General features: G+C 43.4%; 1 protein-coding gene across 1 annotated transcript in view; it reads left to right on the top strand.

The window, feature by feature from the left end:
- Positions 1 to 23,389, top strand: part of LOC144827580 (aromatic-L-amino-acid decarboxylase-like) — a 1,238,931-nt gene that overhangs the window by 644,846 nt on the left and 570,696 nt on the right. Inside the window, exon 6 of the mRNA XM_078685836.1 lies at positions 13,827 to 13,970. Within this exon, the coding sequence (XP_078541962.1) occupies positions 13,827 to 13,970 (144 nt within the window). The remainder of the gene's footprint in view (positions 1 to 13,826; positions 13,971 to 23,389) is intronic.

Genomic DNA, 23,389 nt, shown 5'->3' with positions numbered 1-23,389 from the left:
TTTGCCTCCTGTCGTTTTACTGTGTGTTGGACTTTGTTTTTGCTGGTCTAGGGTCTTTGGGCACTTTGCCACTGCTGTTCAGTGCCAAAGCGCAGAAGCTCCCTCTGTAAATTGTTATGATAGATTACTGTTTCCATGATTGGTTTATTTGGTTTACTGCTAAGTGCCTAGTCCCTGAGCACTATGTGTGCTCAGGGCCGTAAACCAAATGCTGCTAGTAGTCGTGCGATACCAAAGGGGATGATGGACGGAGCACTTGAGCAAATCAAACACTCACCCCCAGTCAACTGATCTGGGTTCAATCCAACATCATTCTTTAGCTCACTCCACCTCCCCAGTTCAGACATGGCCATATGCAAATCAGTCTGACCCTGTGCCTCATGGGAATAGTCCAGCCCGAACTGCCAAGCCATGTCTTCCCTGGACCGGTTTCGGGTTCATAACCCTCATCAGCCAAGCTATCTTGAATCCAGTGGCAGAGTGAGCAAGGGACCCACTTCTGGGCATACCCTGCCAACTCTGGGCGAACAAAGCATACCAAAGGGGATGATGGAGGGATGGCCATATGCAAATCAGTCTGACCCTGTGCCTCATGGGAACAGTCCAGCCCGAACTGCCAAGCTGTATCTTCCCTGGACCAGAAACAAGCATCTTGGGACCGGTTTCGGGTTCATAACTCTCATCAGCCAAGCTATCTTGTTCCAGGCCATACCCTGTCAATTTAGGGCGAACAAAGCGCTTTGCATATGGCCATGTCTGAACTGGGGTGGTGGAGTGAGCTAAAGAATGGTGATGGATTAAACCCAGATCAGTTGACTGGGGGTGAGTGTTTGATTTGCTCAAACGCTCCGTCCATCATCCCCTCCGGTATCGCTAGTAGGCTTGCAACACTGATTGTGCCACCCACACAAGCAGCCATGCAAAAGGGTCTCAGGCCTGCCACTGCAGTGCCTGCTTGCAGTCTAGTCTTGCCATGCCGACGTGGCAAGTGCACCCAGTTGCCAGGCCCTAACCTTCTCTTTTTTTGCATGTGAGACTCCCCCAAGGTAGTCTCAGGGTACCCCTGTGGGTAGGGTGTATTGTATGTGAAAGGTAGGACATGCCCTGATGTGATTGGCATGTCCTAATAGTGAAATACTTCCAATTTTGCTTTTCAACATTGAAAGGCTATCTGCCCCATAAGATAGAATGAGGAGTTTACTTATAACTTCTTATAAGTGTAACTGCCAATGGGAACAAGATAGGAAAATGGAGTTTAGTGTGCCTGAACTAAGAATCTAAAAATGCATCTTTTAGAAAGGATGATTTTTACATTTTGGGATTTGAAAATACCACTACTAGAAAGTAGGTATTGTCTTGCTTAGCCATTCAGCGTGCTCTGCTAGGGTTCCGTCTTGACCATCTGGCTTTGGGAGTGACATGGGCTGGGGATGTGAATTCTGTTCAGACAGCCAGTTGAGAGGTTAGATGTAACCTGCCTTTCCAGGGTGAGTCAGGGCTGGGCTGAATAGACTTGGGCTGCATTCAGAGTAGGGGGAGATTTGTTTCACACCTGAATGGGCCTCGGTAAACACCCAAAATATAGAATCAAAAATATCGAGAGGACACAATATCGAATCAAAAATATCGGGAGGACAGAATATTGAATAGACATATTATAGTTGGAAATAATATTGACATATCGGTAAGTAATATCAATTGTCATTATATCTAATGCCATTATATTAAATGTTATAATATAGAATGTCATTATATCGAAGACATTTTTTAAAATTATATGTTAGTTTATGTGTTAAAAGTATATAATATTTTTTTAATGTATGTTACAATTTTTTTAAGATAATGAATTTTATGTTAATTAATTTTTGCGTATATTAGTTCCGTAGCGGGTTGTGGGTTTATAGGGGAATAGGGTGGGAAGTAATTTAATTTAAATTTGTAAAAAATAATAATGTATTAATTATTAATTTATTGTTTAATAATTCATTTTGCTAATAATTTCTTCCGTATATTAGTTCCGTTGCGGGTTGTGAGTTTATAGGGGAATAGGGTGGGAAGTAATTTAATTGAATTTTTTTTATTTTTTATTAATTAATAATTTTATGGTTAATAATTAATATTGGTAATACAGCTTTGCGTATATTAGTTCCATAGCGGGTTGTAGGGTTATAAGGGAATAGGGTGGTAAGAAATTTTATTTACATTTTTTTTTAAAAGTATTTGTTAATTAATAATTTTATGGTTAAGAATTAATATTGGTAATTCGCTTTTGTGTATATTCATTCTGTAGCGGGTTGTGGGTTAATAGGGGAATAGGGTGGGAAATAATTACAATAAAATTAAAATATATATAAATATATATATAAATAATGTTATGGTAAAAAATTATTATTGGTAATTAAGTTAATTAATTTATTATTAAATATTTAAAAAGTTATTAATACAAGTTGTTAATTAATGGATAAATATGTAAATTGTGTAAAATTAATTAATTCATAATTTATTGAATATTAATGATTAATAAACAATGTATTAATATGTTAATTATGTTAACTTTTTTAGGGTTGTGTTGAGTGTTTATAGGGGAGTATGGTGTTTATTAAATTATTTGAAAATACATTTTTATTAACATTTATATAATATTTAATCAAAGTTATTTTATACTGTTAATTGTGTTAATTAATTTAGATATTGTTTTTAATTTTTTGTTAACTGTGATTAGCTAATTAATTAAATGTTAATTAATCATGTTAATTTTTTAAATATTTTAGACTATTGGAGGTGACGTTTATTTTTGAAAATAGTGGGAGGTAAATTAAACTTAAATAATTAATTATATTTTTAATGAATTTAAATTAAATTGTAGTACTAGGTCTACTAAATTATTCCTCTATGCTATCCAAGACTTTCGCTACTGTTGCACTCTCTGGAGTGGGAATAGTAATTGTTACCCCTACGCTATTCAACACTTTTCCTACTGTTGCACTCACTGGAGTAGGAATAGTAATTTTTACCCCCACGCTATGCAACACTTTCCCTACTGTTGCACTCATTGGAGTGGGAATAGTAATTTTTACCCTCCCGCTATCCAACGCTTTCCCTACTGTTCCACTCACTGGAGTGGGAATAGTAATTTTTACCCTCCCGCTATCCAACACTTTCCCTACTGTTTCACTCACTGGAGTGTGAATAGTAATTTGTACCCACCCGCTTTCCAACAAAATCTCAAGTTTTGCACTTGTTGGAGTGTGAATACTAATTTTATTCCCTTAGCTATGCAAGGTTTTTAATTATGTTATGTTTAATGTACTGTAAGTTATTAATTAACATAAAAAGTATTACGTTAATTATTTAAATTATTATATAATATTTATTTTTATATTGATATAATAGGTTTATTTATATAAATGTAAATATATTTTTAACAATCTTTTAAATATTTTATAATTAGGATTAATAATTATTTTCTAATATTATTAAGTAAATATATATGTTAAGAAAAAAAGTAGGTTTTTGTTTTATATTACATTTTTTATTTTTACATTTTAAGCTTTTTTACATTATTTTAACTATGTTTTATTTAAGTGTGTTTAATATTTAATTACTTTTATATTACCTTTTAATACATTAAAAACAATTGATATTTTAGTTAACTATATTTTAAACATCGATATTTTGTACTCGATATTTTAGTACTTACCTGTTTGTAGATAAGGACTCGATATTCTGTCACTTGATATTTAGTCACTGATCCATGGGCCTGGTCTGCGAGAGACAATGCTGTGTCCACCTCCAGCCAGGAAGCCAGACCAGAGAGGACAGAACTGGTTTTGCTGAGCACAGGCACTCTGCCTCCAGAGAAGAAAGGCTTTGGTGCTATAGAAAGTGGGACCGAGACCCCTAAAACTTCAGATCACTTTTGGACTTCAAGAGGAACCTCTGCCAATGGAGAAGAGCGAAAGAAACTGAAGAAGGAGTACTGCCCCTTTGCTGTGTGCTGTCTGGAGTTGGCCTGCAGTACTTGTTTCTGCCAAGGAGAGGAACTGTGTGTGTATCCTGCTTGGGAAAGTATCTCTAAGGGCTTTGGAAGTACAGCTTGCACCCTGTTCAAGGAGTTTCAGGAACAGAAAAAACCTCACCATCCTTCTGGACACCATCTCTAGAACCGCTGGTTTCAGTCACCGCAGAAGAAAAGAGCAGGCAACTCTGTCACTGACTCTGTCTCTGGTTCAGTGTCCGGAAGGCATCGCAGAAGGCACCTCCACACTTTGCACCGCAGCCTTGGTCTTACCAATGCCGCTGGGTGACCGTCACCGAGCCGTTGCTTGCACCACGTCCTGTGGGCACCGCACTCCGCACCCCCTCGCCTCACTCTGCCTGGACATCACGGACACTGTCGCTGCCTGACTCAAACACCGAACGGCTCTGTCACCTGCTTTGTGACCTGCCAGCACTGCATCGAGCACTGCCTCACTTTGCATCGCACGCCTTGGCCTCACTGACACCGTTGGATGACCGTCACCGATCCACTGCCTGCACAGCACCATAAGAGCACTGCACCCAGCACTGCTCCACTTCACGGCAACCGCGACGGTTGCCCCAACTGGCCTGTACTAACGTGTCAGCCGCTACGAGAAAGGTACTGTCTATGAGTCTTTTGACTCTTTATCTGGCCCGGACCGACGCGGTTGGCTGAACTGTTAGACTCTGTTGTTTTCAGCATCGAGGAAGCCGTGGACAGAGCTCCCGACTCGGAAGAACTGTGTTGTGCAGCTACTTTTGCATTTTAAAGGTTATCTTGCAACGTAATTATTTTTACAGTATTGTATGTTGGGTTTTTTGTCCATTTGTAGGCATGCACAAATGCTTTACACACTGCCTCAGAGATAAGCCTGCTTTCACGTGGCAAGTTACCAAGGGGTGAGCAGGTTTTTTTTTAGAAGTGTATCCCCCTTACCCTGACTAGGAAGAAGGGTTAGGAAGAAGGGTCCTTACTTGCACAAAGATGCAAACAATTGCCAACTAGAAGCCCCCTTTTCTAACAGAGGCATTGTGCAAACGACAATAAAATGTGTGGAGCAAATCTATAAAGTGTTGCATGCTGATAATAATGCAAGCACTTGCAGGTTTAGTGTAGCTTTGCAAGAATTGTGTGCAAAGCAGTGGTGTTTCACGTGTAATATGTACTCAATATACACTGTCAAGTGATGTTAGACCTGGCATCATTGGTGTGGGTCTCCCTTCCTCTCTCCTCTTCCTATGTTTTATGTTGGCTGGATTTAGATGCTCCCTGTGTAAATATGACTGTATGAATTGGAATAACCATAATACTTAGATCTGTGTAGCGTGTTCTAATAGCGAATTACCCTCCATTTCACGGATACTACTGTGAAACGATCTGTTCTCGTAGGCCAGTATAGGCAAGTGAGGATTACCTTCTATAAGCCTATCTGACCCCAGGAACCTGATAACAACTTCGAGTTTGATATGTTTATGCTCAGGACCTCGAGATACATATTTTAGTAAGGACCATTTATAGATCCCATGTTTGGAAATGCCTCTTCTGAAATGCGGTAGTTGCTTGCCTAAGCTTTACTGTAGGCTTCGTTAGTATGTGTATTGGCCGTCTGGATTTGGAGCAGCAGGGCCAGCTGGGTCAGACCTGGCTGGAGAGAGAGATTGGTATTACGTGCATGGGGAGGGATGACTCTTTGATATGAGCAAGGCCATGCCTGGCAAGGTGAATGATGGCACCACTTTGCACACGACGTCTAATAGCAGACCCCCTCATTCTAAAAGGGCAGGATGTTGCCTCATAGACCAAATGCTCCCCGACCACACCAAACTGGTTCTGACTGGACTGAGTGATTTGTGACTTTAGAGAACATAGACTTTTTAGGTATAAAACGCTGCGCTGGAACTTTGTTCGGTGTGTTCCTTCTGGAGATCAAGATAAAACTCTGTCTGAGTGAACAGAGGAAAGGACTTTGAAAACTTTCACCAAACTTGCTGAAGAAACTACCCGAGGTCCTGAACTGAGAGGGCCTCTGCTGAAGTCTCAGGGACATTAGACTTCACTCCGCCAGCCGTCGGAATTCCTGTGCGAGGAATTCTGCTTGCAGGTGAGGTCTCCGTTGAGTAAACCAGAGCCTCTGGTTCTACTGTGAGTAACGCTGAATTCGAACCACTGCAACTTAGCTGAATCTGTGTGGGCCTCTACAGCTAAGAGAGAGCTGCCGCACCTGAGAGCCTGCCTGAATTTGAACCTTTGCCACTTCGCAGAATCTGTGTGGGATGCTACAGCTAAGAGAGAGCTGCCCCCGCTGAGAGCACGCCTGAATTTGAACCTCTGCAACTTTTCTGAATCTGTGTGGGCCGCTGCAGCTAAGAGAGAGCTGCCGCCTCTGAGAGCCCACTTGAATTTGAACCTTTGCAACTGTTGCTGGATCAGTGTGGACCGCTGCAGCTAAGAGAGAGAGCTGCTGCCTCTGAGTGCCCACACCTTTGCCAACTTTGCATCACCCTTCGTCCTATGGCCCGCCGCAGCTAACAGAGAGCTGTTGCCGCTGAGTGCCCGCACCTTTGCCAATGTTGCATCACCCTTCATTCTGTGGGCTGCCGCAGCTAAGAGAAAGCTGCTGCCGCTGAGTGCCCGCACCTTTGCCAACTTTGCATCACCCTTCATCCTGTGTGCCGCTGCAGCTAAGAGAGAGCTGCCACCGCTGAGGGCCCTCACCTTTGCCAACTTTGCATCACCCTTTGTCCTGTGGGCCACCGCAGCTAAGAGAGAGCTGCTGCCGCTGAGCGCCCGCACTGTTGCCAACTTGGTATTATCATGATCTGTCCTCTGGGCCGCCGCAGCTAAGAGAGCGCTGCTGCCGATGAGTGCCCACACTTTTGGTGACTTTGTATCATTGTGATTTGTCCTGTGGGCCGCCGCAGCTGAGAGAAAACTGTTGCCTCTGAGTGCCTGCACCCTTGCTAACTTTGCCTCATAGAGTTTTGTCCTCTGGTCCGTCACAGCTAAGAGAGAGAAACTGCCACTGAGTGCCCGCAGCTTGTTCCCCATTGTCCAGGATTGCCGCTATCATCTCGTGGGCCACAGCAGCAAAGAGAGAGCTGCTGTCGCTCTGAGCTCACCACGGAGCTGCAAGACGCGAGTCATCGCCCCCACCAGCCCGGGCCACCGCTGCTGTGTGCTGCTGCCGCTGAGAGCCCGCCTGTCCCAGAGTTCCCCAATGATTGTGGGTGCACGCTGCGGGCCCCTGCAGCCAAGACTTGTGGTCACTGGGAGTCTGCCTGTCACCGTCTCTGCTTTTTCGAGAAGCTGCTTGCTGTGTCCCCTTTCCCTGGCAGGTACCTGGTGCGCAACAGGTCGCATTGGCCCCGGCCTTGAACTCAGTCATTGTCACGTTCTCGGGAATACGTTATTGCCTTTTTGAGTCCCTACTAGTTTATGTGCATTGTAGCTTGTGGAAACGCTGTGAGAGTCTTGAGTTGAACGTTAGATAAAGATATTATTTTTCTATACATACTCGAGTTGTGTCCTTTTGTGGTGTCATTACTGCCTTATTGTGCTTGGTCATAAATGCTCTACACGCTGTCTCTGAGATAGACCTAACTGCTCGTGCTACGTTACCACAGGGTTGCGCAAGGGTTGTCAAATGGGGTAGCCCACTTGCCCAGACTTAGGAAGAAAGGTCCCTATTTAGACATTGGTGCCAGCCATTGCCAACTAGAGACCCCCATTTCTAACAAGTGAAAATGTATATTTAATAAATATCCGCGTGATGGTAAACTGCATAAATAATAATTGTGCCTAAATTGTGATTTGTTCGCCCTAAGTGTGGCAGGGTATGCTCAGACGTGAGTCCCTTGCTCACTTGGCCACTGGATTCAAGATAGCCTGGCTGATGAGGATTATGAATCCGAAACCGGTCCCAGGATGCTTGTTTCCGGTCCAGGGAAGACATGGCATGGCAGTTCAGGCTGGACTGTTCCCATGAGGCATAGGGTCAGACTGATTTGCATATTGCCATGTCTGAACTGGGGTGGCCGAGTGAGATAAAGAATGGTGATGGATTAAACCCAGATCAGTTGACTGGGGGTGAGTGTTTGATTTGCTCCATCATCCCCTTTTGTATCGCTTTGTTCGCCCTAAGTGTGGCAGGGTATGCTCAGACGTGAGTCCCTTGCTCGCTTGGCCACTGGATTCAAGATAGCCTGGCTGATGAGGATTATGAATCCGAAACCGGTCCCAGGATGCTTGTTTCCGGTCCAGGGAAGACATGGCATGGCAGTTCGGGCTGGACTGTTCCCATGAGGCATAGGGTCAGACTGATTTGCATATTGCCATGTCTGAACTGGGGTGGCCGAGTGAGCTAAAGAATGGTGATGGATTAAACCCAGATCAGTTGACTGGAGGTGAGTGTTTGATTTTCTCAAACTCTCCGTCCATCATCCCCTTTTGTATCGCTTTGTTCGCCCTAAGTGTGGCAGGGTATGCTCAGACGTTGGTCCCTTGCTCACTTGGCCACTGGATTCAAGATAGCCTGGCTGATAAGGATTATGAATCCGAAACCGGTCCCAGGATGCTTGTTTCCGGTCCAGGGAAGACATGGCATGGCAGTTCGGGCTGGACTGTGCCCATGAGGCATAGGGTCAGACTGATTTGCATATTGCCATGTCTGAACTGGGGTGGCCGAGTGAGCTAAAGAATGGTGATGGATTAAACCCAGATCAGTTGACTGGGGGTGAGTGTTTGATTTGCTCAAACTCTCCGTCCATCATCCCCTTTTGTATCGCTTTGTTCGCCCTAAGTGTGGCAGGGTATGCTCAGACGTGAGTCCCTTGCTCACTTGGCCACTGGATTCAAGATAGCCTGGCTGATGAGGATTATGAATCCGAAACCGGTCCCAGGATGCTTGTTTCCGGTCCATGGAAGACATGGCTTGGCAGTTTGGGCTGGACTGTTCCCATGAGGCACAGGGTCAGACTGATTTGCATATAGCCATGTCTGAAATGGGGTGGCTGAGTGGGCTAAAGAATGGTGATGGATTAATCCCAGATCAGTTGACTGGGGGTGAGTGTTTGATTTGCTCAAACGCTCCATCCATCATCCCCTTTTGTATCGCTTTGTTCGCCCTAAGTGTGGCAGGGTATGCTCAGACGTGAGTCCCTTGCTCACTTGGCCACTGGATTCAAGATAGCCTGGCTGATGAGGATTATGAATCCGAAACTGGTCCCAGGATGCTTGTTTCCGGTCAAGGAAGACATGGCATGGCAGTTCGGTCTGGACTGTTCCCATGAGGCATAGGGTCAGACTGATTTGCATATTGCCATGTCTAAACTGGGGTGGCCGAGTGAGCTAAAGAATGGTGATGGATTAAACCCAGATCAGTTGACTGGGGGTGAGTGTTTGATTTGCTCAAACTCTCCGTCCATCATCTCCTTTTGTATCGCTAAATTACACATGATGCATGTGAGTATGGCACAATATTCTGGTCACCAATTGCTTGCTCATGGTTTGATTTGGCATTAGGATTCCATGCCATTTTTAGTCGAAACCTAGGATTGATTGGGCTGTCAATTCCCAGTTATATTATCTTTGCATATTTTATCAGAGAGCTTTGATCTGCACGACACAAGACATTTTTTGGCAAGGCAGTCACCTCAACTTTTTCTATGCAAAAGTTAACTGTTTGTGCTGTTTTGTGCTGCTTTGCGCCATTCGTCCAAGCTTCAATGTGCAATTGTCTGTACTAAGATATAGTAAATTTGGGTCATGAAGCCTAAGTCAACTAGAGCTGAATCATGGACAATGAAAGTATAATGCCCTCAAAACACTTAGGGAACTTGCAAAGTGAAAGAGGAACCATCAATAGTACATCAAAAATATGATCTTGTTTAACCATTGGACTACTTGATGAGCTTAAGTTGTGTTTCTGACCCGGGTATAGCAAGAAGATGGCGATATTACAAAGAGTGGATGACATGCTGAAAATAATGGATCTTGGAACTGTTGCGTTCGAACAGAACTTTTGGATTCATCCCAGTCAAGCATGACCAGATAGCCCCAGTTGGAGCTATTGATTTCTAAGTACTGCATCTTGATTGAATCTTACAAAATTCATATCTTGACTTGTATATGTTGTATTTTCGTTATTTTGGTCTAGTTTTACTCGGAAAAAGATTGTCTATATGTTCTAAACTGGCGTGGAGTACTTTTGTGGGGTTTTTTCACTGTGTTACTGTGTGTGTGTGTATGTGTGTGTGTGTGTGTGTGTGTGTGTGTGTGTGTGTGCACAAATATTTTACACAATGCCTCTTTAGTTTAGCCTGTCTGCTCTGAGCCAAGTTACCAGAGGGTGGACACAGGTAAACTTATTGTGTGTACTGCATTTATCCTGACTAGAGTGGTGGTCCCTACTGCCAGCTAGAAACCCCATTTCTAACATTGTATACCATTTTCTGTTTATAATGTTTGTGGAACCTCATACCTTCATATTAAGTGACCTACTAGCCTTGTGGTCCTGTTAGGTGCAATAGAAAACTGCAAAAAGTACTAAATTGCAGAGATAATATGCAATTGATATGTTCTAGTCCAGTTAATGCAAGATCCCTTATGTATCTATAAATCTATGAACCATAGACTCTGTGCCAGTTTTCTACACAAGGAAGACCCGCACATTACTTTCTGTTGAACTCAACCAATTTATTCGGCCCCTACTCGCTACTCATTGCAACCACACGGTCTTTGTCATGGCCTTCTACAAAATCAATGTGCCCAATCACCAGTTAAAACAAAATCAAAAGCATAAATATAGAAGATACTTTTGCATGATTGTCCAGAACGCTGTAAATCAGTGCACAAAGCCTCTTTAGTTTAAAACAACATCCAAATCATATTATGTCGCATAACCTGTATTTTCCTGCACATTGGCTGTAATATTGAAGAGAACTCACTTTAAATTAAAGGCAAAATGGGTTTTTCGTTAATGGGGAAAATGCTGTCTACGCATGAGAAATATTGCTCTGATGCGAGACAAAGTGATTTTGGGTTGCACTCTGAGTTTTTAACCACATTGCGCTCAATTACGAATATAAGGGCCATTTTATCAAGAACGGCGATATCATTATCGCCGATTTAGCGGCAGGAAACTGCCATTAAACTGGCGATAATGGGCTTGATAATATGCCCTTGAGAATTCCAATAGAGGCCCAGGTTTGATGTTCTTCACACCAGAACCTGGGCTTTTTTTGTAATTCTCAAGTGCATATTATCAAGCCCCTTATCACCCCTTTATCAGCAGTTTCCTGTCGCTAAATCAGCGATAACGTTATCGCCGTTCTTGATAATATGGCCCACATGTTTGCCCAATTACAAGAAAAGAAAATGCGCTCTTCGTAAACAAGGGAAGTGCCTTCTGTTCTTGATTGATATTGCATTAATGCAAGCAGGTGTGATTGCGGGTTATGCTACTTTTTTTGACACATCCTTATCAGCAGCAGACAGTTTCTCCAACTGGGTCAAGTCTGCAGTAGACTTGCTGGCACCAGAAAAAAGCGTTACCAGCAAGCGCACAAAGAAATCTGAACCCTGGTTCTGTGATGCCTTGCGCAAACAGAAGCAGATCTGTAAAAAAGCCGAGCGGCGCTGGAGAAGAACCTACACTGTAGCCGAAAAAGAAATATATTCCCAATCATTGAACACTTATAAAAAGATTATAATGGACAAGAAAAGTAAATACTTCTCAGAAAAAATACAACAAGCAGGCAACTCCAGTAAAGAACTATGTTCAGCACTGAAAAAACTTGTCAAACTTCCAGAACCACAAAATAAAAGACACTAGTGCAGCATTCTGCAATCAACCCGCAGGCTATTTTAAAGTGCTCACCATTTTCGAATCCCTCACATACATGGATGATGACACGACAACCACTTCCGCTTCAAACATCCCATGTCCCATCAGTGTCCTAGACTCCTTTGATCCACCTAGCATTGAATTAATAACACAAACTTTCAAATCCATAAAATCTGGAGCACCCTTGGACCCTTGCCCACCCATGATATTCCACATGGCACAGATATAATCAGCGAACAACTTAGTACACTCTACAAAGAAGTCGTAACATCAGGTGTCTTTCCAGACACCTGGAAAACAGTGTCAATTTTGCCTCTACTAATAAAAACAAATTTAGATCCCACTGATCACAATAATTACAGACCTATAGGCAAGATTCCTTTCCTGGCCAAAGTACTGGAAAAAATCCTCAACTCCCAACTAACGACCTTCCTCTCCTTGGCAGACCTACTGGATCCCTTCCTGTATGGTTTCCGACAAGGGCACGGCACAGAAACTGCCTTGATTAAGGCAGCAGAGGAGATCCGGACAATACTGGAGACGGGAGCCAGGGCCGCCTTAATCCTGTTGGATCGGTTGGCGGCTTTTGACACCGTGAACCATGACATACTAATCAAGCGGATCGAAGAAGCAGGAGTCAAGAACACTGCCCTAAAACTGGTCAAATCCTATCTGAACAGCAGATATCAATATGCTCAGGTTGGCCGCTCCCCCTCAGAGCAGTTTACTCTCCCATGTGGAGTGCCACAGGGCTTCTCTCTGAGCCCCACCCTGCTTAACCTTTACATGACTCCTCTGGCCAAGATCATCCGGAAATATGGATTCACAATAATATCTTATGCGGATAACACCCAAATTGTGGTGTCAATTTCAAGCAGCCCTGAAGACACTGCAGATAGCTTTAAACAATGTATGTACCACGTAAACCAATGTATGCGGTTGAACTGTTTGAAGCTTAACGGCACCAAAACAGAGGTCCTCCTATTCGGATCAGATACCTCTTTTTGGTCTCAGAACTGGTACCCCCCAGTATGGGCGTGTACCCCACCCTTGTTCAAAAAGTGAGGAATTTGGGGATCATCTTTGATGACAAAATGTCCTTTCAACATCAGGTCAACAAAGTCGTATCAATGACATTCCTGACTTTAAAATCTATCTGTAAAATACGCACTTTCATTCCCCTGGAAGCAGTAAAAACTCCAGTCACAGTGCTAGCCCTGGCCAGACTGGACTACGGAAATGTCCTATACTTAGGCATCCTAAAACAGCACATGGCCAATCTCCAGCGAACACAAAACGCTGCCGCCAGAGCAATATTGAACATCCCCAAGTTTCAGTCCATATCAGAAGGCCTTAAAAACTCCACTGGCTCCCCCTGAAAAAGAGAATAGATTTTAAGGCCCTCTGTCTAGCATACAAGGCATTACACGGAAATGGACCAACATTCCTGAAAGAACATCTCACCTGGTACCATCCTCCAAGACACCTTCGCTCAGCACAGAGCAAACTTCTCCGGACTCCAACATTTAGAAAAGTCAACTGGGGAGGAAGAAGCTTTATCCTGGGCACAGTAAAACTATGGAACTCGCTCCCAGTAAACATCAAAAGCTGTCCAACGCTACTCGGATTTAGAAAGCTTATAAAGACATGTCTTTTCTCAAATTAATTTAACTTAAATTATCCACAACTGGAACTCAGGCTCTTTCCTCCGCTATGAGCGCCTAGACAGCTACGGGCATTCGACCGCTGTATCAATCTCTCTCACAATCACAATCACAATCAGATTCCGTTTACAAGCCCATGATCAAGCACTTGTCATAAGGTTAAACATATGTGCGTAAGCTGAAGTTCTATATATATGAGGTTCCAGGATATTTATCTCTGTTATTTTATTGTACACCATTTGTCATTCTTTTAAGAAATACAATAACATATTTAAATATAAGTTTATCTTTGTTGCAGGCCCACTTGTCGGTGGAGAGGGCTGGTTTGATTGCTGGTGTGAAAATGAAGTCGATCCCTTCTGATGAAAAGTTTGCGGCACGTGGACCGGCCCTGAGAAAAGCTCTGGAAGAAGACAAATCTACTGGCCTCATTCCATTCTTTGTGAGTGTATTTAAGTATTTCCACAAAAAAATATTTTTTTAATGATTTTAATCAATCAGTCATATCATTTGTAAAGTGCACTACTCACCCGTGAGGGTCTCAAGGCTGGGGTGGGGAATGCTCCACTGCTCGAAAAGCCAGGTCTTGAGGAGTTTTCTGAAGGTCAGCAGGTCTTGGATCTGCCGTAGGTGGATGGGGAGGGTGTTCTAGGTCTTGGCGGCGAGGGTGGAGAACGATCTGCCGCTGGAGGTCGCTCTTCGGAAGAGGGGGACTGTGGTGAGGGTGAAATCGGCGAGCAGAGCTGGCGGGTGGGGGTGTAGAAGCTGAGTCATCTATTGAGGTACGTTGGTCCGGTGTTGTGGAGTGCCTTGTGTGTGTGGATGAGGAGCTTGAAGGGAATCCTCTTGTTGACTGGGAGCCAGTGCAGGTCTCTCAGGTGGGGTGTGATGTGGCTGTATCGAGTGATGTTGAGGATCAGGCGTGCAGAGGCGTTCTGAATGCGTTGGAGCCGTCTCAGGAGTTTGTGCTTGCAGAGATTACAATGGTTTTTGGTGGCCTCAACGAGGTCCTGAGAAAAGTATTGTAAATTATGAAATTAATTCATAAAATTAAATCTGGGAGAAGGTCTCGGTATAATACCATATAGGTCAGTTTTATTAAAAAGTTCTTGAGGTCCTTGGGGTCCGCCTTGAGTTTCTTGAGTAAGGCATTGATCTTGGCGTGCTTCCAGCTCTCCAGGAAGGTTGCTGTCTCAAAGGAGGTGTTAATGACATTCCGGAGATGGGGTACAATTGATGTGCTGGCTTTGTTGAAGATGTGGTGTGGGCATGGGTCTGATGGAGATCCGGAGTGGATGTTATTCATGATTTTGATGGTGTCGTCGTCGTTCATGTTGGTCCAGCGGTGCAGGCAGTTGGTGCGGATGGTGGACGTGGGGGCGGAGGTCTCAGTGGTTGTCGGGGCGGTTGTGGCGTTGAAGCTGTTGTGGATGTCTGCGATCTTGTGGTGGAAGAAGGTGGCCAGCGATTCGCGCAGGTCTTGTGATGGTGGGTTGTCGTTGGTGTTGGAGCTGGGGTTGGAGAGTTCCTTCATGATGTTGAAGAGCTCTTTGCTGTTTTGTGCATTGTTGTCTAGGCGGTTTTTGAAGGAGTCCCTTTTTGCCGGATCTGATGAGGTGATGGGGTCTGCGGGTGGCGTTCTTGTGGGCTGCATGGCTGTCCGGTGCTCGTTCACAGAGACAGATCTTCTCCAATTTTCAGCAGGTTTGCTTGGAGGCTCGGAGGTCTTCAGTGAACCAGCTGGCTTTCTTGTTGGTGTGACTGTTGGATGGTTTCTTGATCAGGGCGAGAGTGTTGGCGCAGTCATTGATCCACTGTCTGAGGTTGCGGGCTGCGGTGTCGGTGGGGTTGGCGGGTGGGCTCTGAGCGAGGGTGGTGGTTAGCTGGTCTTCGGTGATTTTGCTCCAGAAGCGGCGAGGCATCTGTTGGTTGCAGAGGTGTGTGGTGGATTTCTTGAACGTGAAGTGGATGCAGCGATGGTCGGTCCAGTGGAGTTCGGTGGTGTGGTTGAAGGAGACGTGGGGGCTTGCCGAGAAGATGGGGTCAAGCATGTGACCGGCAGAGTGGGTGGGTGTTGTGACGAGTTGTCTGAGTCCAAGGTTGGCTAGGTTCTCGGTCAGGGTGGTGGAGTTGGTTTTGTTGTTGTTCTCGAGGTGGAAGTTCAGGTCCCCGAGGAGGATGTAGTCCGTGGAGGCGAGGGCATGTGTGCTGACGAAGTCGGCGATGGAGTCACTGAACTGTGGTCGGGGTCCAGGGGGTCTGTAGATGAGGGTTCCTCTGAGGGTGGTGTTGGGGTTGGTGTGGATCTGGAAGTGCAGGTGGTCGGTGGTGCTGAGGGTATCGTGGGTATTGGTCGAGACTCTGAGAGTGTTCCTGTGGGCAAGTCCTACTCCTGCTCTGTTGGTGCGGTCCCTGTGAGTGATCTTGTAGCCTTTGCCCGGCTTCCATATGACGGGATGTGGGAGGGAGGAGCAGCTCAGAGGCGGGAGCGGGGTGGCGATTGGGATTGTAGGGGGGCGGGGATGCAGCGGCGGGAAAAACGGGCGGGAGCCGCTAGAGAACTGGGCACAGGAAGGAAAAACAAGTTTAGGCAAGAAAACAAGTACAGGCACAAAGGAATAAAAACAAGTCTGGGCAAGAAAGCAAGTACAGGCACAGGGGAATAAAAACAAGTCTGGGCAAAAAAGCAAGTTAGGCACAGGGGAAAAAACAAGTCTGGGCAAGAAAGCAAGTACAGGCACAAGGGAATAAAACAAGTCTGGGCAAGAAAGCAAGTTAGGCACAGCGGAAAAATACAAGATTAGGCAAAAACAATGCAGGCAGAGCCGTGCAGCAGCGTGTGGAGCGACCTGCCTGCGAGTGATTTGAACCTGTGGTGAACCCGGCATTGCTCCAGAAGTTCCAAAGCCCTACAGTGGATGTGGGGTATGTGTTCCCTGGTGAAAATAACCTGGAGAGTTCACTGGACCCATTTAGGGTTGGTAATCCCTAAAACAACAAAAAAAACTACAATTATGCTTTTAGGCGTGGCAGGGCAGCTCAAGGGCCTGCTGTTAACACTGGCTGAACCCAGCCAATAGCCATCCACAAATGTTGTTTAATGCATGGTGAATTTAATGCAGGTACTTTTGGTACAGGTCCCCACTACATGCCAAGCTCAGCAGTCAATCTTCATATTAAGACACCGTCATTGGCTCAGTTTTCATGAACTATCAACCTCATACAAAACCATTGAAATTGCTCCTATTTAGTTAGTTGTACTAACTATATTTCACGCACCCGCAATCCACTGCTGATGATGTCACATATTACATCATTCATGACATGGTCAGTGACATCACTGATGACATCTCAAATGACATCACTGATGACATCACTGATGACACCATCCAGTGAATGTGATTTGCTTCAATATTTAATTATATGCATTATATATATAGCAATTTGCATTGAAGAATGAGTGGATATATAAAAATAAATATTTGGATGGAGGATTTAGTAGCAGTGTAATTGACTGTTTACTTGACCAATTTATAGTGTCTCACTAAATATAGTGGATAGTGACTAAACTGTTTGAATATCTGTATCACTTTGTCAGTTGTTGTGTAAACTGATTCTCCAGTTGGTTACTAGCTATGTGAGAGTCTATATTAGTTATTGATTAGATAACTGAGTATTTGTATGGGAGAGTGAATGTGTGTGTGGTTCGGTGGGGGGTGTGTGACTGCCCAAAGATGTGTGAATAGTTGATTCACTAGATATATGAAGTTAAAACTACATGTTCTAACAGTTGTTTGAGTGAGTGAATATATTTATGGGTGTGGTGATGAGCAAATATATTTCTCTATGGTACATGTCCAACAAACTAGAAAAATAAAAGGCAGTGTATGTGTCAGTTGTTGTATATAAATAAGTATACATAAAACTCAATGATTGTGTGAGTGACTGTATGGATAACTTTATACTTGTAATAATGATTTTATAATTCACTAAGTATGACTTACTATCTAAATGAATAGATGAAGTTGTGTTTGTATAAGTGTGTAGCTAAGTAAATATGTAAGTATGATCCATTGTTTGCATAAGTGAGTAGGATGACTTCATATGTGAATAGGATGTGTGCTGGTGTGTAATGTCGATTTAGGTGTATAAGTATTTTTGATAGTGTTCTATTGTTCATTGACAGCATGTATGAGTGGATCGACAGGTAAGTGATTAGTTGTGTGTATACATCTATGAATCACTGAGTGGGTTTTTAGATACTTGTATTGCTGTAACAATGGATTCAAATATGATACTCTGTATTTTACAAAGAGTGATGAAAGATTTTACTAGTGTATGAAAAGGTGTATGTGATTGTCATGTGGATGATGTCATCAGTGATGTCATCAGTGATGTCATTTGAGATGTCATCAGGGATGTCACTGACCATGTTATGAATGATGTAATATGTGACATCATCAGCAGTGGATTGCGGATGCGCGAAATATAGTTAGTACAACTAACTATATAGGAGCAATTTCAATGGTTTTGTATGAGTGAAATGTCCAGCTAACTATAACACCCCTAAAACGTATAGTTTTTTTAGTGAATTTCAAAGGTTTTTTAAATACTAATTCCTAACTATATAAGGCCTGAAACCTATGGTTTTTTCAGTGAATTTGCAAGGTTTTTTAAATGCTAATTCCTAACTATATAAGCCCTGAAACCTATGTTTTTTTCAGTGAATTTCAAAGTTTTTTTAATGCTAATTCCTAACTATATAAGACCTGAAAGCCCACCAGGAATCTCCAGTATGCGTCAGGGGACTTCATTGCAGAGAGGTGTAATGAAGCCACGCCCCTTTTTACACCTCTCTGCAACGCAGCCCCGTGCATGTTTGAAGAGGGGGAACTAATTCCCCTTGCATACTGGGGGCCCCTGGGGGCCAACTAGCCCACCTGGAACCTCCAGTATGCGCCAGGGGGCTGCATTGCAGAGGTGTAATGAGGCTATGCCCCTTGTTACACCTCTCTGCAACGCAGTCCCCTGGCGTGTTTGCAGAGGGGGAACTAATTCCCCTTGCATACTGGGGGTCCTTGGGGGCCAACTAGCCCACCAGGAGCCTCCTGTATGCGCCAGGGGGCTTCATTGCAGAGAGGTGTAATGAGGCCACACCCTTTTTTACACCTCTCTGCAACGCAGCCCCCGTGCATGTTTGAAGAGGGGGATCTAATTCCCCTTGCATACTGGGGGTCCCTGGGGGCCAACTAGCCCACCTGGAACCTCCAGTATGCACCAGGGGGCTCCATTGCACAGAGGTGTAATGAGTCTATGCCCCTTTTTACACCTCTCTGCAACGCAGGCCACTGGCGCGTTTGCAGAGGGGGGACTAATTCTCCTTGCATACAGGGGGTCCCTGGGTCATATCTGCCCAAACGCCGATATTCTGAACGATTGAAAATGACTTTTCTTGAGAAACATTTCGATTTGGATTATCATGTCCTATACTTTGGAATTTTTGAAAGATTGACTTTGAGGATGCTATAAATTACTCAAGTCTGCCCGAATTGTGTGGGTAAAATTGATACCTAGTCACTTTGAATAAGAATGTACTTACGTCTCGTCTAACATTTGCAAGAAATATGTAGTTATATGACAACAGGATACCGACATAACTTGAAGGAAAAAGGAACGCCCTGAAGAAGTTCTGTTGTACAGAACGAAACGCGTCGGCTGGCTGTGGTACGTAAACTTAAGGAAAATAAAAGCATTTGAATATACACCAAGATTCAGCGCTTCAATAAGTACTCTAAGTGATATGATTTGATTGGACTTATTGTGCAAGTGGTGCTGTGCCAAACTTTGGAATATTCTCCACTACTCTCTACTACTTACTCCCTACTACTCCACTACTCTCTAATACTCACGCTCTACTGCTCATTCTCTACTACTCTACTACTCTCTACTACTCTCTCTCTACTACTCACTCCCTACTACTCACTATCTACTACTCTCTACTACTCACTCTCTACTACTCTCTACTCTCTACTACTCACTCTCTACTACTCTCTCTCTCTACTACTCACTCTTTACTACTCACTCTCTACTACTCGATACTACTCACTCTCTACTTCTCACTCTCTACTACTCACTCTCCACTACTCTCTCTCTACTACTCTCTACTACTCACTCTCTACTACTCACTCTACTACTCACTCTCTACTACTCTCTACTACTCACTCTTTACTACTCTCTCTCTACTACTCTCTACTACTCACTCTACTACTCACACTCTACTACTCTCTACTATTCTCTCTCTCTGCTACTCACTCTCTACTACTCTCTACTACTCATTCTCTACTACTCACTCTCTACTACTCTCTACTACTCACTCTTTACTACTCTCTACTACTCACTCTCTACTGCTCTCTACTACTCACTCTACTACTTACTCTCTACTACTCTCTACTATCTCACTCTCTACTACTCACTGTCTGCTACTCTCTACTACTCACTCTACTATTCACTCTACTACTCTCTACTACTCACTCTCTGCTACTCTCTCTACTGCTCTCTACTACTCTCTACAACTAACTCTCTACTCTCTATTACTCACTCTCTACTCTCTACCTCTCTACCTCTCTCTACTTCTCTCTCTACTAGTCTCTACCTCTCTACCTCTACCTCTACCTCTCTACCTCTACACCTCTACCTCTCTACCTCTCTCTACACGCACACATATACACACATATATATGCATATATATGCATATGCATTTATATATATGTATGTATATATATATTCACTGAAAAAACCATAGGTTATAGACCATATATAGTTAGGAATTAGCATTTACAAAACCTTGAAAATTCACTGAAAAAACCATAGGTTATAGACCATATATAGTTAGGAATTAGCATTTAAAAAACCTTATTTTACTCACACAAAACCATTGAAATTCCATATATAGTTAGTTGTACTAACTATATATCGCGCACCCTCAATCCACTGCTGATGATGTCACATATTACATCATTCATGACATGGTCAGTGACATCACTGATGACATCACTGATGACATCTCAAATGACATCACTGATGACATCACTGATGACAACATCCAGTGACTGTATGTTTCTGTACAGTTAAAATATGTCTTATATATTGAAGAATGAGTGGATGTATAAGTGTCTGGATGATGTATTTAGTAGGTGCATGACTGACTGTATAAGTGAGTGATTAAATGTGTCTCACTGAGTGCATGGGTTAGTGACTAAACTGTTTTAAATTGTGCACCATTGTGTCTGTTGTTTTGTAATCTGATGCATGTGTTGATCATTAGCTATATGACTAACTATATGGGTTATTGATTAGTTGGCCAAGTATTTGTATGGGAGACTGAGTGTGTGTGTGGGTGTCTGGGAGGTGTATGACTCTGTGCATAGATGTGTGAGCAGTTGATTCACTAGATGTATGGGTTCAAAAGTGCATGTGGAAACAGCTGTATGGGCGGTTTACTGTGTGCATGAGTGTATTGGTGAGTGAATGGATATCTCAGTGCTACATATGTAAAACACAGTACATGTGGTAGTTGACATATATAAATAACTGTGCATAAGAGCCAGTGAATGTGTGAGTAGCTGTATGGATTATTGTGAACTTGTATCAGGGATTGTATAACAGAGTAAATATGTGTTATTATATGTTTCAATAAGTAAGGTGTGTTTAACTATATAGTTGAGGAAATGGAGGTGTGATTGATTCTTTGCAAGACTGATTAGGTGTGTGAGTAACTCCATGGATGAGTGACAGTCTGTGAGTGTCTGTTTAGACTGAGTGTATCTAAGGTTATATTAGAGTCTGAAGAGGTTCATCGTATCATCACATGAATGATGTCATGAGTAATGTCAAATGAGATGTCATCAGTGATGTCATCAGTGATGTCATTTGAGATGTCATCAGTGATGTCATCAGTGATGTCACTGACCATGTCATGAATGATGTAATATGTGACATCATCAGCAGTGGATTGCGGGTGCGCGATATATAGTTAGTACAACTAACTATATATGGAATTTCAATGGTTTTGTGTGAGTAAAATAAGGTTTTTTAAATGCTAATTCCTAACTATATATGGTCTATAACCTATGGTTTTTTCAGTGAATTTTCAAGGTTTTGTAAATGCTAATTCCTAACTATATATGGTCTATAACCTATGGTTTTTTCAGTGAATTTCATAGGTTATTTAATAGCAAATCTTTATAAAAATAATACATTTTAAATCGAATTTTATATTTTATAATTTTTTTATTTTTTTTTATATTATTTTTGGTGCGCTCCCGGGGCGCGGACAGGTGAACGCACGGGTAAGCGCAATCTTGCGGCGCGCCTCGGGGCGCGTACTGATGCGCGTCCCGGAAGCGCTATTGCCGCGAACGAAAACAACATCGTGACGTATCGCGTAGCCGCCACGCCTTGCGTCATAAGACACGTATCGCGTAGCCGCGAGATGCGTCTTAAGCGCACCCGGAAGCGCATACGATCGCGCAACGTAAGCGCCCCAATGCGCTTACGATACACGCCCGGGACGCGCCCCGGGGCGCGTAGCATAAGCGCGTCAAACCATGTGACTTTAAAATAACACTTTTCATTGGTTCAGAACTTTTTTTTTTCCAAATTGTGTGAAACCCACCCATTTCTCTCACTATTGCTTTGTACTTGGAGAGAGCAAGAGCTGTTCTGTCTACTCTATCTCCTACTTTTCTGATCTCCAGCAATGGCTGCAAGAGAGTCATCCAGCAGTGATTTAGATGGATTTTTAGATGAGGACCCTCCTCAGCAAAAGAAAAAAACCCATTTCATCTGGAAATTTTACGACATCCCTGAAGGACAGAAAAAAGTCAACGCTCCCAAAGTAACCTGCAAAATATGTGGGAGTAGTTTATCCAGAGGCAATCCTCTGAAAAAATATAGTTTTGGGAATGATAATTTGATCAGGCATGTGAAAAGAAGACACCCTAACAACTTTGCCAGGGAGAGTGTCAGAGAGCTGGCACGGAATGTACCCACAGATGGCGGCAGCACCTCCACTGGTGGAGCAACACCTTCGGGACCACCCCGTGGAAGAATGGTCCCTAACATTCAGCCGGTGTTTGCAGGCATCAAATTTTTGTGCACGGAGTGTGACGAACTGCTCTGCTATGGGGAGCAGAGTGTTGAACTCATTGCCCTAAAGAAACAGCAACACCGCTGCTCTTCCAGTCCCTAAATTTTCAAATTTTTTTGCTCCTGTTGAGCAGTTTTGGAATCCTTGTTTTTGTTTTTCCCTTGACAAAAATCCAAAAAAAATATAAAATTGTTTTAAAAAGTCTAAAAAAAATATAAAACAACAAAAACAAAAAAAAATATATAAAACAACAAAATAAAAAAAAAAGTTATTTTCAGAACTACCTCCAATTTATAAAAAGAAGCTTTTTTTTTTTTTTTTAAAGTCTGTCATTTTTAATCTCCATGGTACGCTCCCCCGTACGCTCCCCGGTGCGCGTACCGGGCGCTCCCCCCCCGTGAAAATCGATTTTTTTGTTTTTTCACCCGCGGGAGCCTTTTATGGCCCCCACATCAAAAGTAGGGGGTCAAGGGGGGTGTACCCTGCCCCCTTTTGCTCATTTCCCCCCTTTGATTCTTGCCACCTCTTGTGTCTCAATCCTACCGAGACACAAGATGGCGGCCGCTGCGGACTGTTTCGAATGTTTACAGACACCCGAGAACCAATCAGCTTGCCGTGCGCAAGTCGCGTGGCGCGCCTGGAGCGCTCCCCGGTACGCGTACCGGGCGCGGCTCTAGATATATATCTTTTTTTAAACCTAATTTACTCAAAAT

The sequence above is a fragment of the Lissotriton helveticus genome, chromosome 4_1 (assembly GCF_964261635.1).
Source record: "Lissotriton helveticus chromosome 4_1, aLisHel1.1, whole genome shotgun sequence".
Classification (NCBI taxonomy): Eukaryota; Metazoa; Chordata; class Amphibia; order Caudata; family Salamandridae; genus Lissotriton; species Lissotriton helveticus.
This window is presented reverse-complemented; position numbering and strand designations above follow the sequence as displayed.